We start from the raw sequence: 19,111 nt of genomic DNA on the forward strand, positions 1-19,111 counted from the left end.
TGACAAATCTCATATCACACACTGAAAATAATTAAATTTGATTATTGGGGATGAAATAAAAAACAATCAAACGGACTAACTCTCAGGGCTTTAATCATATATTATTACATTTACAGTGCATTTGCTTTGCCTCTTATTCTCCAACTTCTCCATTGATTTAAACATTTTTAAATAATACATACTAAATGATTATTCAAGTGCACTTTTAACTTTCAAACTTCCACAAAAGAAAAGAAGAAAGAAGGAAAGAAAATGCATGCTACACAGTGTTCCGCCTCTCCTGGGGTTCATTAGTAGCAATGGAATTCAGTGACCCAGAAACTAAACCTAGCCCAAATCAATTAGCCGACATACACATGCATACATTTGAGCTGCTAATTAGAAAGCCAAACTCCACCTGAAGGGAGGGGTCTCCTCTTTGAAGATGAACCGAGCTGTGAAGAGCCTAAATGTTTTTTGTAGGTTCACTCCTCCCGTTGGCTTCAGTGTGAGAATGCTGAACTTGTGCCAGCTTGAAGATGTTCAAGGCTTTCGGATTTTTGTTTTCAAGGTTTGCTTTCATGCAAATTGAATGCCTGTTGTGTAAATATGGAAAGATTTTAGCACTGATACCATAAAAAATGTGTGTCTCACTGCATGCATGCCAACCCTTGGTTTTATAGAGGTAATACATGATCTATTACTCCTAATTATATATCCATATAACATATCTGTGCAATTAGGGCCAGACCTATGACTGTTTCTTTTTTTATTAGATCATTTGCCTCGTACAAATGCAATATTAGGCCTCACTGGATGATTTGATGGGACCAAATCCAAGCTACAATAGAGGAAAAACAGAACTTACATATATCTGGTGCTAGGAAATATTGTTTCAGATGAAATGATAATGTTTCCTTGTGTCTGTCAGATGTGTAAAATAGTAAATATATGCTGACACATCTGCCTAACAAGTCTACAAAGTAATACTACACCCATGTTGTAGTTTTTTGTATGTAATTCATGTTCATTTTAAAAGCAACATATTAACATGTATATATAAGCTTAAAAAACTAAGGTTGTTTTTTTTTTACTTTCCTTTTTAATAACTATAGTCTACTACATATTCATTGTTCTCCATTTTAACTATGATGTTTGTTGTCTTCTTATTTGTTTTTATCTGATAGTATTTAACTTTGCTTTGCTTTTACTGATTGTTGTTATGTTAAGATTATTCTGAATAACAGATATAATATCAAGTTCTCATTACAGCAAGGTTTACTTGCTTTTAAAATAACTATAACCTACTATACATTGATTGTTCTCCATTTGTATACAAAACTATTTCCTGTGTTATTTGTTTTGATTCTTATTTTGTTGTCTTTAAAGTAGCCTACACATATTATTTGTATTAGTATTATTAACAATGACAATAGCAATAATAATAATAATAAAAATAATAACAATCATCTTCATCGTCATCATTGTTTCCACTTATCTATCGTTCTGTGGTTTCCTACCTGCATTATCCCTTTACCCCTTTGCCAGTGGAAGTGTGGCACTCCAACTTGTTTTATTAAGATGTGAACCCTCTGGATGAATTCACGTCCCTCTGGTGTCCTGTGTGTCCCCCCTCTCCCCCTCACTGTTAGACGGTTAGATGGCCGTGTGACTCCCTGACCTGTGCCCCAGGTCGCTTCTCCTTTAAGGAAGTGACAGCGGCCCAGCGGTGGAGGAGCTGCTCGCGAGCTGCCAGGACCAGGACGCTAGTGAAGGCATCTCCTAACTTTTCCCACACACACTGAAAGTTGCTCTCTTTTGGACTGTTATCCCTGCTGTCGGTGGCTGAACATGACAACAGACTCACACACGACCTGTCGGTGGTGGTGATGAAGCGGACGCTACGGACCAGGACGAGGAAATAATAAAAAGGGGAAAACATGCGAGAGGGGAAACTTGTGGAATGATGCCCGGGCGACCGCATCCCTCCCTCCAAAGTTCAGCTAAGGTGGCTAACGTTAGCTCGCGCAGCTCTCTGCTCGCTTGGTCTGAAACTATTTATAACACAACTGTTTACTTGGTGTTTTTTTTTTGTCGTAAACGAGTTATTACAACATGTCAGCCGGTGTAACGGGGACGGACGAGGGTGTGGAAGTGAAAGCTTTCATCCTTTAGCTTAGCCTGCGTCCCTAACAGTCCTCCCCCCCCCCCCCATCCTGCTGCCGGGGCCAGGTTACACAGGATCGGGCTAATCACTAGCTAGCTTAACAGGCAGCTAGCATCTGTTAGGTTGACCAGGGGGGGTTTGTTCACTCACTGAGAAGTGACACAAACACACACTTCTCCATTAGCTAACTGAGTGCCACTGCGAGGAGACCACACAACTTCAAACGTGTCAGGAAACTTTCATTTCGCCACCGCAGAGGATCAGGACTTGTTGCATGCTACATGAGGGGACGTGGAAAAAGATGAGTGAGGAAGAGACAACGCAGGCAGATGATCGCATTGGGAAAGTAATGTTGTGTGATCTCATCGGTGTCGTGTGTGTCTTTGTGTCTTCCTTGTGCAGTGTGCATTTAGTTGTGTTCCCCTGCATGTGGTCTTGTTTACATGTAGGACTCATGCATGCATGTTAATTGATGTGCAATAACACAAACCACTGAGCTGTAGACTTTCTTCTTCACAGACAGGCAGCAAACACACGTTATAGCCTTAGATCTGACCACTTACACAAGCTCTGGGTCGTTTAGATAAATTATCAAGTGATTTTGATGTCTGACCCCAGGCCGCTCACTGTCCCTCCTGCTTCTTCTCCCACTTGTTTCCTCTCCTGGTTCCTCACATCCTCTCCTCCTCCATCAAGACCTACTGGTGGACGTTCGATCACAATTTGGAGCCGTCTTACGTTGCTATCATCTCCACTGTTCATCACCTGTAACCGAGAGGGCCCTGCATCTTGGATGAGGAGGCGACTGCCGGGATGAAGGTGACGGTGACCTTTGGGCAGACGGGGGTGGTGGTGCCCTGCAAGGAGGGCTGGACTGTGAGGGAACTCATCCAGCAAGCCACGCAGAGATACAGAAAACTGCTGGAACAGGTACCATTCACACGTTTCACTGTGAGACACCACTGATAATCTGACTGTTGGTCCTTATTCTGAATAAGAATAAGTCATCTTCCATTCATATTTAAAGGTTACACAGCATAGTCTTATTACGGTTGGTTTACATGGCCTCAAATTATATTAAGATAAAAATGTGATATTGATAATTATCCCGATAAATATCACGTTATTATTTATTTGAACTGTTATTTTTCCTGAGTGCGGTTTGTGGTTTTAAACTCTTCTTTATGAGCAGAGAATGAAAAAACATTTTTTCCCATTTTTTTTACACCTGAACTCAGGGGCATGCATCATAGTGCAGTCCTACAGGAGTTTGAGTTATAATGTGTATATATAACTAGGTTAGAATATTCCTCATGCCTTAATTTGATTAATGCTTGTTCAGAGTATGACCTTATTCCGGTTAAGGTAATCAGATAATGATGTTTACATGGTTTAATCAGGTTCGTGTCAGCTGTCCCATGTAAATGTACCTGATGTTGTGACAGAGTTGTGTATGTTAGTGTGACTGCTCCAAATGTTGAGCTGAGGCAAAGTTGTTCCCCTTTAATATTGATAACAGACATTTCATTACATAATACACAGTTGGTCGTGCAAACCAGGTACTTGTTTTAACAGGTACATCTCAGAATAACTTCACATTGTGCGTCACTGTACAAGGCAATTTTTAGCAATCTTTTTTCCAGTGTCATTACTGCTCCATTGTTAGACCTTGTGAGTGGCAGTAATTGTAGTAGAATAATAATGTTTCATTGTTATTGATGCGCGATAGTCGAGTGTCTGCTCAAGAGAACTAACAAAAGCATGAACAAATGAAAATCCATCTCCCTTTGAGTCTGCCTGACCTTTGAGCCACAAGTTAGCCGCAGCATTAATTGTGCGAAGTAGTTTTTCTAATAATGTGTGAAGATTTTCATGAACTCCTGAAAGGCGAGAGAACTTTTTTTATGAAACGGCGCTTTCGTAATATGTGCGGTTTTCCCCGAAGTCATAAAAAGAATAATCGAAAGCTCTGTCAATTTTATATCATGAAAGGAGCGTATGATTTTCACAAGCCAAAGTCTTGGGAAATCAGACAAAGCCAGGAGGTCCAGTTCTCCATAATTGCTGTATAAAAAATTAAAAGCAGATCTGATATGAATTATTAGGGTCCAGACAGCAGTAGGCATGAGTCGTCTCCACTTTGCTTGTGAGTGTAAAATGCAAATGTGTCCCTCTTGTGATTCCTTTATGGCTGCTGTTGATTCCCAGCGCTGTTCTTAGGCTGGGAACCCTGTGACCCCCATCAGACGACCAAATCTTCTCAGTGACTCGCTTCATATTGGCTCATTATTCAAAGAGCACAGCAGTCGTATAGATGGATGGCCTCAGTTGTGATTGAGGGAGAGCTGTCGAAGCCGTGTGTATGTTTGTGTTTGTGTGAGACTGTCGCTGAGGAGATGCACTCATTTTTTTCCCACCATCTGCTTTTTCTTGCAATTTCTACCTTTTTGCCTTCTAAATGGCCTTTCATCTGCCTGTCCCCACTTCAACTCAGAGCTCCTGTGTGTTTTCCCTCCTTGATCTTATTTTCCTGTCTTTTTTCTTCTTCTCACTGGCATCTCCTCTTCACCTCCCTAGGTGAGGCAGGACAGTGATAACTCTCAGCATAGCAGGAACCAATGGCTCTCTGTCATTTTGTCACCTTCCCCTTTGTACGCTTCCTTCTTCACTTCCTGTTCCTTCTTTATGAGCTTCTGTTTTGCCTATGTTCCCTTCTGGACTAACAGCAGTGACAGCCTGGCATAAGCAAAAGCAATGTTTACTCCTTTAGGTCCATGTGTTAGTGTGTTAACTGTTAAACTATAATTCATCTGTTTGAGGTGGGCTGATACTATTTTCCCTTCCCAATTCCAATAACTGGACCTAACAGACAGGCTGATACCAAGTAAATACAATACCAGTGCATTTAATAAAATTACAAGATATTTAACATATTTTAACAGCTATATGTTACAGACCAGGTGTGGTAGTGATGATTGTCATCGTAGTTGTATGACCTGGCTCAGCTTGAACCCTTTGAAAACAAACAACGAATACCAGAACCTTGCCTTGAGGCTGTCTTAGTCAAATTGGTCGTGTAATTTTTTATGTGGTTTTTGAAAGTTTGTTGGAGTAATTTGTTTCTTTTATCCCTTCAACTTGGTGAACTCGTGCTCTTTCATCTGATGCTTCAAGGTCCTCATGATATTTCCAGTGTTGTAATTGGCTACACTGTAGTGCCACACCTCGAAACTGAAGTATTGCGTACGAAACACATTGTTTGTTTTACTATCCAAATGAAATATTGCAAAAATTTCTGACATTTTAGCTAGCTCTGGATAACACCACATAATCGGAAATCACTTCTTCTTCGCTGTTCTAAAAACAGTAACTGCCATTACAGAGCAACTGCTGTTTTGAAGCGGTGAAGAGTGAATTTCAGGGAAAATAAATTTACCTGATTTTTATCTGAGTGCAACAAATATACTTTGAAGACGTAGTATCAGATCGGAACATAGATTTGCGTACTTGCTGACGCACGATCGGACATATTCACCAGTATCTGTGGTATTTCTGATGCTGGTGTTGGTAACGAATCATCTCTTTAAAAAGACACAATAGTGTGAGAACATTTGTGGAAAACAGTGTTGAAGTTTGTGACCTTTAGACTGTTGACTGACACCTGAAGGCCGGCGTAGAGCTTTTTCCCCGATAACAGCTTGGTATGTCCCAGCAGGAAGTGTACAGGTCAAATTCATCACATTGATAACAGCTGCATTCCTTTCAGCTGTACTCACTTGGCAAGCGTGGCCCTCGCTGACCCTGGGTGGAGCCGAGCCATCACTGAGGACATTTGTGTCGCCAATGCTTTTACATGAAAAGTCTAAATGTCAGCTGTGAAATTGGTCGGTTGCTAGGAGATGAATTGTTAACTTCTATGGTGAGCCGCTGATGACGTTAGACCCCAATTTACCTTTTCGAAATGAAGTGATATTACAAACTATTTTTAGCTCCTAACAATAAAATTACTCTTAAACACATCATCAGTGTGAACCAAAGACTCCCGGCTCTTGTAAAAGACAAATTTACAGGATGCTGTAACCGCAGAAACATAAATTCATACATTTTCCTCCTTTTTGTTTAATATCAAGGACGTTATTCTTCTTAGCAGTAAGGAATTTGATTTTTTAGACTTTAAAACCAAAGGTTAATACACGCCGTGCTGTTAGAGGAGCAGCAACACTTTAGTCATTTTTAATATTCAATGAAAGACAGATAGAAAGCTCCAAGTTCTCCTGCCGCTTCAATGTGTGTAATGATGCACTTCCCTGCTCTATCGATTAGATCTCTGAATGTTTAAATACTTTGTTCCCTGTTTGAGTGAATGAAATGACATGCACTGTGTGGGCGTGTGTGTTTGTGTGTGTGTGTGTGTTTCGGCCTCCTCTCCCACGGCTCTTTCTCTCCTCTCTGTTTTCTTTCTCTCCTCCCACACCTTGGTCAGCATTCCTCCACCTCACATGTTGATGTCCGCCCATTTTTGTTCATTTTGTTGTTCTGTACAGAGGAAAATTGGTTCGTTTGATGTGTGTGTTAAAAGAATGTACGAACCTTAATGTACACTTTTATTTGCTTAATTTTGCACCAAACCGTATAATATCAAAGCCAGGAGTATTGTTTCCTCTCTGAGCCAAAGTGGGTCAAAACCTGTCCTCCTTTGCATGTCAGGGGGTTGCAGCTGTAACTGCAGGAGAGCTTCATCTGGCAAGGAGTAGGTTCCCTGGTGGTGGTGGTGGTGGGGGGTTCAAGCTGAAGAGGGTTGATTATTGTGACTGCTCCGTGAACACGCATGCATCGTGCTCTCATGTGCATCCAAATGGCAGGTACACAGAGAGGTCAGGTTTTATGCCAAAGTCTGGGTGTCTGCTGAGGACAATAAAAACTGGATGTTTTGGTGGTTCAGTGGCCTGCCGATCGTTATGAAACCGTGGCAGGACAAATTAGAAGATGGCAGGGTGCCACAGTTTTGGTAATTAATGGCAAACACTGGGGAGGGACACACACGGTGAAACAGAAAGCTGAATAGAGGAGAGAATTTGAGTGTAAATGACAGAAAAACAATGTATTACTGAGCTGAAATGAAACAAATGCATGGATATAAACATTATAATTAGTCAAGAATGTCTTTTCTTTGGTTTGTTGAGGTCCCATTTGGGATTTCTTGTTTGTGTTCACTTACTCCGGTTTATTCCTCCTCTCTGTGCTGGTGAGTAGGGAAGCCTCTTAGTGTATCATCTCTACCCATCATCTTTCTTTTTACTTTTTTCTTGATATATTTTTCTTGCTTTCTTCCCATCACTAAGTCATATTACTGCAACACTAATCTGCTGGTGAGACTCTGTAATTATAGTTGTTAGTGTGTTTCATAGAAATCCAGGATATGAGTGTAATATATAGCTGCCCAGTCGCTAATCCGTCTTCCCAGTGCTACAACTCATATTTTTAAATTGTCACTGAGACAGGTCACTTTCTGCCTGTCTCTCCCCCCTCCTCTCTCTATCAGCTTCATCCTACTTAGAGAGCTTGCTGCTCGTAAACATTTTATTATCTCGGTTGTTCCAGCCTGCGACTACTGTAGCTAACTAACACTGGCATTCCCATTTATCAGCTGCTTTGTTAGCGGTTCCCACCATGGTGCTTAAGAGGAGCTAACACTGAGAGTAGGCATTAAAGCTACATTTTGCTGATCTTGAAAGGAGTTGGAAATCTTTGAGGTTTAGCTTACGTTGAGTTTCACAGAGGATTTATTTTTGTATTATAGCTGCATTGATTTTTTTTCCATTTTCACATTGATCACAACCTTATTATTAGAATTTCTATACCCCTTTGTGTTGCCCAGTATGGAACCAAAGGGGGAGAGAGGAGAGACAAGTGGGATTCGAAATGGAATGGCACTGAAGGAGTGGTGATGTTCCAGCATGGAGGATGCCAAGTCTTTGTTGTACTAATATATTGAAAAGTATCTTCTAAGTATTCTGAAGACTCTCAGCTCACACAGTGAAAACTCATGTCACTCATTTAAACACTGTAATAGTAATCTTGAGTTCAGCTGATTTTCATTCAGGCAGTGCAGTCACAGCTCAGTGACTCATGTCAGGCTAGTTATAGATAGTTTATTGAAAAACAGGTCTCTTTAGGCAAGTATGTGGACAGTGATTAGCATTTGGAATGTATTGTTTTATTTAATAAAGTGAGATGGCAACAAAATACAAAAATATCCTACATGCCCCTCACTGATGCAACAAAAGTAAAGTTGGTCGATCAGAAAATAATTTTGAATTTGGCTCAACCACATTGTATTCACTACAGATGACCTTTGGAGTTCACACACCAAACATTGAAGGTGTTTTTATAACTAACTTTACAAAGCAAACCTTGCTGATTCAAATAGTGGAGGATATTTATTTAGTACTCTACAGACAGCTGGTATATACAGAGCAAAATCTTTTTATTATTTGGTCCAGAACACCATAGAATAGATTTGATCGGACGTGTCAGATGACATTGAGGAGGGAGAAAGAGAGCGAGCAGAGTCACGAGGCACAGAATACATAACTGTGCAGCATGTGGATCTACAATGAAAAAAGATATTACCAATTTGAAAAAAATTGAAATCATTATGTGTTGGTTAGTGTTGATATTGTGGATATTGTCATTCTCCTCACTTAACACATCAAAATGTTCCAGAATCTGTAATTATTTGTTGTTATACCAAGAAGTCTAACAGTTACCTGACAGATATATTACAGAGGCATCATTCTTAATGGATGAGCATAGAGACAAAGCACTAATGTTGCGGTAGGGAACTGGAGAATGGAAGTGGTGATAAAATAAAAAATAAAACAGTTGTACATGCGGGTTATGTAGAGGGGGAATGGAAAGGAGGGTAATTAAATGAACCATTGAAGGATTCAGAACAAAGAGGATCTATAAAAAAAAGGGAGATCAATTAAAGAGCCAGGCCAAGAGGAGGAGTGGAACAGAGCAAGAGGAGGGAGGAAGGAAAGAGGAGGTTGTTTTTGTGGGGAGTCATCAGGAAGTTATCAGATTGTTGACACACTTCTTAATTACCTTTGGCCGAACATGCAAGAGTGGGGTTGTGTGTTTATGGAAGTGTGTTGATGTGGTTGCTAGTCTCTGCTATGAAGTAAGCTAAAGTCAACCTGCACTATCATGATATACATATAGTATATTATTGTTGTTTATGCTCATGTGTAGTATACAGAATGTAGGTGTTAAATGTGTGTGTGGTCCAGATATGATGAAAACCAAAACTATGTGTTTGGAAGCTGATGGTGTGTGAACAGTATGCTCATGTATACTCGCACATCTAAATTGTAAGGTGGATGTGAATGAGAGGGTGCCTGCCCATGTCAGTGAGTGCTGAAGTTTCATTAGTCAAGGCAGGAATGCTGATGAGGCGTGGCCTCACAAGCTGATAAAATCGTAAAAGCATTCTGGCTCCATGCCAGAGCACGGGTAATTATTTCTGAGAGGGAGGGAGGGGCAGGGAGGAGGCACGGGCCACTCTCTCTGCAGACAAACCCCCCAAGACTGTGTTGATCCAGCCCTAAGCCGGTTCTCTTCTGTTCTGTTTCTTTCCGTATTCTGCTCAGATCTGTTCTCTGCTTGTCTTATTCTTCTGATTCTGATCTATTCTCAAACATACTTTTTTTCCTGTCCTATAGAACCCATGTCCTAATATGCAGATTTACTTATAATTTCTAAACAGGCCATATTAATAAACAGAGATTGACTGCTCAACATATATGAAATTAAAAGGATTCTGATAATATGAACGAAGGGATCAGATTTTGAACCAAGAATCAAGATGATCGAGGAATCAGCTTGTGCCAATGTGGAATGCTGAAACATTAATGGTTCCCATTGTTCTGCAACTGGCAATTTCCTTGTCACAGAAGACAAGCTTTGTTACTGCTGGGTCACAAGATGGGTCACAAGACAATGTAACTCAGATTTGTTTATTTTTCCAGAGTATTCACTGTTCCTACAAAATGTTATTTGTAGAGACAGCTCAGAGGGACTTTACTTGCTTTATAATACAGTTATACCAGACTTGTTTCATTTATTTCAGACCTCTCAGTTTTGGCGTAGGTACTAAATGCCATTTTCAACCTGTGGATTTGATCCAAACTACCTCAGATTTAAACCTGTTGCAATATTCGTCTGCAAGTGTGTGGAACAAACTCCTTTCACATTTGAAGCATGATCTCTGGTCTTTGCTTCACGTCTACCCTGGATCACTGTCCACATCATCGCACTGCCTCTACGTTTGACTGCAGCATACCTAGCTCCTGTGTAAACCAGTAGGCTCTAAGAGGATGATTGTTCCAGAGAGTGAAGATTGGGGAAGAGGTAGGTGGTTAAACACCTCCAACACTAAACAATCTATGTAATGTAATAACTATGGTGGGATTTTACTCCGAACTAATAATAATTCTGTGATCTTATCTTGAAAGTCAAATACCTACTTTGCCTAAGATTATCTGTATTGGCATCAGGCAAAACGCTGTATTAAGTGCTAATCCCCCTGATTTTCAGATTACATCAGCGTGTTTACAGCTCTTATCTTTACTCCCACAATATCTAAGTGTCCCTCTAGGTTTTTAATCTGCTAGACTTGGAGGCACAAGGTTCCCGCATTTCTCAAAAATTCGCTGCACATTATTCATGCACTCCCCCCTAAATATCAGATTTGATCAGTGCGCTCACTGCTCTTATCTCTCCACCTCTCCATCTCTTGTCTTCTTAGCTGTATGGCTCCCCTACTGTAGCCTGAGATCATAGGGATGTGTTTACCTAAAAAACAACAGTGGGTCACTGAAGGAATGATTCTGTTGGGTTCTGGTGTTCTGGCAAAACCTTTCATCACTACAAAAGAGATGATGTCGAGGCCTACCTGCTGAAAACTGGAACCCGGCGAGGCTAACACGCACAGCGTGGATATTACTGGTGCTAGCTGAATCTGCCCACATGCAAGGGATGGCAAAATCTTTGTGGCTGGATTTCTCCTTATAACTGTGTCACTATGACAGATGGGCCGTTGTGAATTTGATAGAGAGAGCAGGGCAGAGATTGATGTCCACAGCTCTACAGTGAAGCAAGTATGCAAAATAATGTAAACTTTTTCATGAATCATCATAAAATCATGCCTTTTGTATTCGTCCATGTGAGGCTTTAATGAGGATATGACAACTAAAGGCTTTGTTGATATACACAACCCATGTCTTACTTTTGAATGCACTTATTAAATCATTAGCTTGAACGTGGCAGTTGACCCCAAGCAAGCCATTGTAAACGTCATCTTGTTCTCTGTGAAGAAGAATATAAGACATGGGAGAGTTTAAGCCAATGTTTGAAACGATGCTTGTGTATTGAGTCACAGTTTGCATTAGTACGATGAATTGAAAGTCGGCCAGTAAACCAGTATTGACATAATTTTGTACTATTGGAACTCTTCCGACATGTAACTGTTATTTAGTGAGAGTGATTTTAAACACCGGGCTGAGATGTTTATTGCAAAGCCGAGAGCAGAAAAGATACAAAAAATAGCTACATGAACTTTTGGCACAGAAATCTTCCCTCATAATTATAGAATACATTGATGTGTTGTCCCAGACTTTCCTCCTAACCCTGATTGATGGTGCTCAGGGAAGATAAACACAACCATATAACTGCAATGTTTGAAAAAATCTCTTTACAATACATCTGGCATGGGGGTCAGCCAAGTCACTGTTACAGTAAAGTTATACAAGGAATTCCAGCATGGAGGGAGGGAGTAAGGGGGAGAGACAATTAAACATGATAAACAGCCACAGTTTCATGTGTAATAGTGACGGTTGAAAAGCAATTGAAATGTCTTGTTTTGTAATATACGAATAAATTTTCTCCTGCCGGTTTTTTGTTTGTTTGAAAAAATTTAGAAATCACTGATCTTAATACACAAAGAAACTAATAGACTATTTAAAATTATTTAAAAACTGTCAGTAAGCAATGTATTGGAGAGAATTTGGCTGCAGAGTTGATTTTAGTATTGACATTGAGACTTGAAGGGATATCCAGGGACAAGGAGCACCTTACTCCATCTTACACTCTCCCTGAAGGGAGTTTTTTGAAAAGCACTGACAAGCACCTGACCCTGAAAGAGTGATTTAATGGAGCGCCACCATGAAATCTTTTGACTTATACCTTTTCCTCAGGCTGTGTATGTTTTTGTGTGTGTGTGTGTGTGTGTGCGCATATGAGTGTGTTGTCCCAATATGTTGTTCAACAACCAGCTCTATGTAGTCAGCTGTCCAGTGCAGTGCTGATGTCATTAATCACAGACCCAACACGGCGGAGAAAAGGAGTGAGGAGGGATAGAGAGAGAGAGAGAAAGGGCCAGGCTGGAGTTGTAATCTGTGAAAGGTACCTGAGGGAAAGCTGTGAAAGATGCATGAAGGAAAGAAATAAAAGAGATCAGGGGAGGGAGGAGAGGGAAATGGGAGGCGGGATACATACATGAGAGGCAGACAGAGGTTGGTGGCCTGGCCAGTACAGAAGACCTTGGGGTTGCTCTTGGTTAGGTTTCAAATTAAAGATTATTAATACAAAACATTACATTAATTTATTTTTAATTAAGTTTAAACAGTTTTAAAACATTTAAAACATCAGAAACCTGCTGTGAGATGAATTGGTCTTTATTCAACCTTATTGTTGAATGACAACATTTGACAATAAATTACAATATATGTGTAGTCACAAATAAATGGCCACCATAAACCACCTAACTTCATATAATACCTTCATTTTATATCTGCTTATACTACTATTGAGGCCTGAGTATTTCTGCCTTGATTTATTCAGAGGATCATAAATCGTGGTAGTGACATTAACACTATTTTGAGAACGAGACAGATAGATTAGGTTCACAATTCATCATCTGCTGATAGACCTGTTCACATACTTAACTTATCGATCTGCCTTGGTTGTGCCCTGTGTAATAGGAAGGAGAATTCATGGTTCGGACTCACCATGTTGAATACTGTGATGGGGGCATTCTGGACCCTGATGATATTCTCAGCGATCTGGTGGAAGACAAAGACAAGGTAAGAGCCTCTGGAATTGAGTATCCTCTGGGTCCTGCTTAGAAATTGATAATACTATCCAATAGACTATTGACCAATAGTTTTATTTCCTTTTGATTCCACCCTCTTTACCATAAGCCGTATTCAGACATGCCCTGCCTGCGATCACTGCATAATTGGATCTGGACTATTGCCAGAGTTTTGGTTTCACACATACACAACACATGGAGGGGTTCTCTGCTCAGATGCGCTCACAACAGCAACAAATTCTCAGCAGGATTCAGGTGAAGGGTGGTGCAGCAGGTAGAGGCAGGAAAGATCGTTTGTTTACAGCACTTTGATACCTGCGTCGGCTCTTGACCTCTTCCTCAGTGTCTTCTACATGTGTGACACTGCCTTTTCATTCGGAGATATTTGTTTCCTTTTGTTTTGTTTTTTAATTTTTACATTTTTGAAACAGCGGAGGAACTCTGGAGTTCAGTGCATGTCTGAAGGCAGCTACAGAAACACTGACAATGTGGACAAGGAAATCAGTGGTTGTTATTTGACTTTAAGCTGACCACAAACAGCCATTTAACATTTGTCTTGTTAATTAATGCCCGCGAACTGGAACTAAAAGGTGCTAGGTTGGACTTTAATAGCCATTAATTAAAATGGCCCATTACCTGAATGATTAACGGTTTGCAGAGTACACAGACATGCATGTAGTGAAATACCCAGCCAAGCTGCCCATAAAGAAAAGATAAAAATGCCAGACAGCTCTTATTGTCCACACAGAGCTGCAGAAATAGCCGTCTTTAAAGCCTTCCTGGTGTCTCTCTTATCATGCAAAAAAATCCTTTTGATTTATACTTATAATAAGTTACATACCAGTGTGTATGTAGAGGTATATGTGCTTCTACAAATGTTAGAGTGGGTATTTTGTGTGTGTGTATATACAGTGCCTTGCATAAGTATTCACCCCCCTTGGACTTTTTCCCATTATGTACTGTTACTAACTGGAATTCAAATAGACTTAAATAAACTTTTTCCCGTTTGATCAACAAAACATGCATAGTACTTTGGAGGTGCAAAATAAATTTTATTGTGACACAAACAATAATGAGAACAAAAAAGTTGACATCTGTTGGGTGCATAAGTATTCACCCCCCTGTGTCAATACTTGGTAGAACCCCCTTTCGCTGCAATTACAGCTGCAAGTCTTTTGGGGTATGTCTCTACCAGCTTTGCACATCTAGAGATGGAAAGGTTTGTCCATTCTTCTTGGCAAAAAAGATGAAGCTTAGTCAGATTGAATGGAGACCGTCTGTGAACCGCAATCTTCAAGTCTTGCCATAGATTCTCTATTGGATTGAGGTCTGGGCTTTGACTGGGCCATTTTAAGACATTAACATTCTTTAATCCAAACCATTCCTTTGTAGCTCTGGCTGTATGTTTAGGGTCAATGTCCTGCTGGAAGATGAACCTCTGCCCCAGTCTCAAGTCTTTTGCAGACTGCATCAGATTTTCTTCAAGGATTTCCCTGTATTTGGCTCCATCCATCTTTCCCTCTATTCTGACCAGTTTCCCTGTACCTGCTGAAGAGAAGCATCCCCACAGCATGATGCTACCACCACCATGTTTCACTGTTGGGATGGTGTACTCAGGGTGATGGGCAGTGTTGGGTTTTCGCCACACATAGCGTTTTGCAATTAGGCCAAAAAGTTCAATTTTGGTCTCATCTGACCAGAGCACCTTCTTCCACATGTTTGCTGTGTCTCCCACATGGCTTCTGGCAAACTCCAAACGGGATTTTTTATGGATCCCTTTCAACAATGGCTTTCTTCTTGCCACTCTTCCATAAAAGCCAGATTTGTGGAGTAGACGACTAATAGTTGTCCTGTGGACAGATTCTCCCACCTCAGCTGTGGATCTCTGCAACTCCTCCAGAGTAACCATGGGCCTCCTGGTTGCTTCTCTGATTAATTTTCTCCTTGTCCGACTCTTCAGTTTGGGTGGACGGCCTCCTCTTGGTAGGTTTGCGGTTGTGCCATATTCTTTCCATTTTCTTATGATGGATTTTATGGTGCTCAGAGAGATGTTCAAAGCTCTGGATATTTTTTTATAACCTAACCCTGCTTCATATTTCTCCACAACTTTATCCCTGACCTGTTTGGTGAGCTCCTTGGTCTTCATGATGCTGTTTGTTCAGTAATGATCTCCAACAAACTCTGAGTCCGTCACAGAACAGGTGTATTTATACTGAGATTAAATTGCAGACAGGTGGACCCTATTTACTAATTATGTGACTTGCAAATGTGACTTGTGAATGCAATTGGTCGCACCAGATCTTTGTTAGGGGTTTCACAGTAAAGGGGGTGAATACATATGCACTCAACACTTTTCAGATTTTTATTTGTAAATAATTGTGAAATCCATGTAATATTTCCCCCCACTTCCAAATGATGCACTATTTTGTGTTGGTCCATTACATAAACTCACGATGAAATACATTTTAATCTGTGGTTATACCATGACAAAATGTAGAAAAGTCCAAAGGGGGTGAATACTTATGCAAGGCACTGTATATGTGTGTGTGTGCTCCAGAGTATTGAGCCGCAGTGGCCCATAAGCCACTCCCTTGGATAGAATATTGCCTCGGAAGCAAAAATTCAAAGGGAGTGGTTTTAACTTGCCTGTAGCGTTAGCCAGTGTCATTAGCAATTCACTATTTGGAGCCTTTGCAAACTCAATCCATATATTCTCTGTTTTTCTTATTTCCCCCCTGAGGAATGGGTCATTTTTCATTTTCCCCTTTGGAAAGTCTTGTACATTTTAATACCCTCTCATAGAGCCTGACATTATTAGAATGTGATAAATGGCCCAGAATATAAGGCCTTTTTGAGGCTTGGGACCCTATATGAATATCAAGCCCTCTCTCTGTGGCTCTGCACATGAAAACAGTATCAACATGTTTTAATGAGCCTGTGTTTTAATGTTGAACCGAATTCTTAATTTTCGCTCACAGCTACTAAAAGTTATAAAGTATGGTATATTTCTCTTCCCTCTGCTCATACTATATGCCTTTAAGGCTGTTTCAATACTGCAGGAGTTGTGGAGATTCTCTGAACTAATTAAGAACAAAGTTGCATTTGTTGGCATTTTTTTTAGGGCTGTAAGAGCCTTTGAAAAGAAATGAGGGAATTCACTCGCTAATGTAGTTGGTACATGCAGTTTCTTTTTCCAATGCGCTTAAACCCCGCTAAAAAGTCCTTTACGATTTTGAGAGACAGAAACTGAGACAGAAAACGGAGAAGCTCTCTCACCTCAACTCATGACAGTGTTTCATGCATCAGCATTTTACCTGCCAGAATAAAGAAAAAGAGGAAATTACCAAGTTCACCCTGGTGTCATGTTCACGTCACTGCTGATTGGAGCAGATTAAAAACTGTCCAGGTCATAGATATGTGTCCAAAAACGGACAGAGCACTCTGTCCATACACTGTGTTCATTCTGTCTGTATTGGTGCACGTCTTCTGAGAGCTTACGGATATGGACCAAACTGCTGTACTGGAGCAGTTACACCTTAAATCATGGGGGGCAGTGTAGCCCATATTTCAAACGAAACCACCATAAGACCTAAGGAAGAATTAATAAAAATGGTGGATTTTTTTGTGAGGAGAGAGAGAGACTCTGTTATAAACTACAGGATCTATATGAAGTCCCTTCGCCTGCGCAAAAGGACAAACGGCTGCTTTTGTCTCTTTCGTAAGAGGAACCTAATTACAACCCTCTTCAACACGTTTGTTGTTGTTGTCAGAAACTGTTCACTCACTACTGCCCCCTAGTGGTTGTATTGCTTAACAAAAAGACACATGTAGGTATGCAGGTAGTAACGGTTACATCATTTGAGATAGAAACAACTCTCTTTGTATATAAAGGCAGCATAAATGAGTCTTGAGAGGGTTTCTGCCTTGACACAGTTAACACAGACGTGCTGTGGACAAGTGACGAGTCAGGAGTATCTATATTCTCTGGAAAGATTCCCACATGACATTTTACGAGATGAGATTGTCTGATGAGCTCTCATCTCTTGAATTTGTGTGTGTGTGTGGGGGGGGGGTACATGACACACTAAGCCTCAGCCCAGAGGCCATATGACTCGGTGACAGGAGCAATAACAGAGTCAGCAGACCAGCGCCTGATTTAGGAGATTGCTATTATGAGAGCCTGTTGCCATGGTTTTGTAGAGATTCAGAGTGCAGCGTGCTACTGGTCCAACAGTTGGCCAGTTGCCACTCGCCCTGCGCTACTGTGAACTTGTTTTTTATGTGGAGGTGTTGCGGTCTGATATCCCACTCATGATCAGACACTGTAGCACGGGGAGTGTACCGCACTGGCCTCAAAATCTCTGGTTTAAGAAAGATAACAAGATAATTGATCAGCTAGGATAAGACCAAGGTTGTGCACAAAATCAATCCCCATTGTAAAATAGTGCAATACATTTTCCCCTTTGCCATTTTCAGTGTACACATTCTGAGTGTGATTTTTATCCACAGTGAAGTGCCAATAGCCTGTGCACTGCTTTGTGCTAACAATCCCATTATGTTATCTGGTATATTATAACCCTAACCCAGCAAATGTAGCATTCACTTGAATTTGTGTGTTTCTGGCAGCCCGATAAACAGAAGTCCAACTTAACTCTACGCCTCTTAGCAAGTCTATTTTGGTGTTCTTTCTACTTTTATCTACTCCATAAAATAATGAAGTAATATCCTTCCTCTATTTTTGTTAACGCCCTATGAATTCAGTGAAGCTGTACTTGACCAATCTTTGGAGCAGAAAAAACAAACAGCACAGGCGTAGTACAAAATACACACTTTCATCCTGGGATCAAATACAGTGCCATAAACTAATTCCCCACAAACCCACACATATGGTGAGACACACACATATAGAGAAATAAACCTTACAGAATGATATCTAGCAATACACACTTCTGAGCAGCAGAGATTGCATATGAAATGAGAGTTGAAATATTCATTGGATTCTCAGGCAAGGCTCTCATAGTATTACTGAGCGGAATAAATGGCTTCTAATCCCAGATGAGTGTTTTACTGAAGGCAGACTTACTCTGCCTGGCTTTAGGTTTATAACCACAAAGAAAACAGAGAAGATTTTTTTCCGGTTTCCCCAAGACGGAGGTCAAAAATACATTTTCAAAAACCCATGGCTGAAATATTCTCCAGTGATGTATTTGGAGAGAGTGCTCAAATTTATGAACTAGCATTGGTCGCAAACAGCTTTCAGTGCTATGGCAGCAAACAGAAGCACAGCAAGTTTAACTATCACTGACAGTACAGACAGTGGACACATCCATTCGGCTACGTTTTTGTTTTCAAAATGCATTTGCAAGTTTTTTTGCTCCATATACATTTTAATCCTCATCCATACTATTACACCTGAAAAGACATTAGATATGACCATTCACAGGAAGCTGATTGCCTACTGTGCATTTGGCTGCCTAGTCACAGATACTATGGCAAAATAGATTGTCCGGCCGCCCCTGCTGCTTGGACTCAAAGATGAACTAATTATATTTTGGTGCCTGGAGCTCAGAGGTCAAGGCCACAGTGACCTCACGTTCCTGTGACACAGTTCACTTTGACTCATGGAAGACCTAATTAGAATTTGGTGGCCAAAGGTCAAAGGTCACCGTGGCCCTCATAAACTCATGTTTAGCTTTGTGAATGTAATATCCCAGGAACACCCCGAGGTATTTCCTTCAAATTTGGCACACACCTGGACTCGCTGATTAACTGATTAGATTCCACTGGTTAAATGTCAAGGTTACGGCGGC

At 40.7% G+C, this 19,111-nt stretch overlaps 1 protein-coding gene across 1 annotated transcript in view; it reads left to right on the top strand.

Annotated features, from left to right (window-relative positions):
• Nucleotides 1-1,707: 1,707 nt before the first annotated feature.
• Nucleotides 1,708-19,111, top strand: part of pard3bb (par-3 family cell polarity regulator beta b) — a 189,416-nt gene continuing 172,012 nt past the window's right edge. Inside the window, exons 1-3 of the mRNA XM_053439841.1 lie at nucleotides 1,708-1,987; nucleotides 2,843-3,076; nucleotides 13,192-13,293. Coding sequence (XP_053295816.1) covers nucleotides 2,960-3,076; nucleotides 13,192-13,293 — 219 coding nt within the window. The 5' untranslated portion in view covers nucleotides 1,708-1,987; nucleotides 2,843-2,959. The remainder of the gene's footprint in view (nucleotides 1,988-2,842; nucleotides 3,077-13,191; nucleotides 13,294-19,111) is intronic.

The sequence above is a fragment of the Pleuronectes platessa genome, chromosome 14, assembly GCF_947347685.1.
Source record: "Pleuronectes platessa chromosome 14, fPlePla1.1, whole genome shotgun sequence".
Taxonomy (NCBI): domain Eukaryota; kingdom Metazoa; phylum Chordata; class Actinopteri; order Pleuronectiformes; family Pleuronectidae; genus Pleuronectes; species Pleuronectes platessa.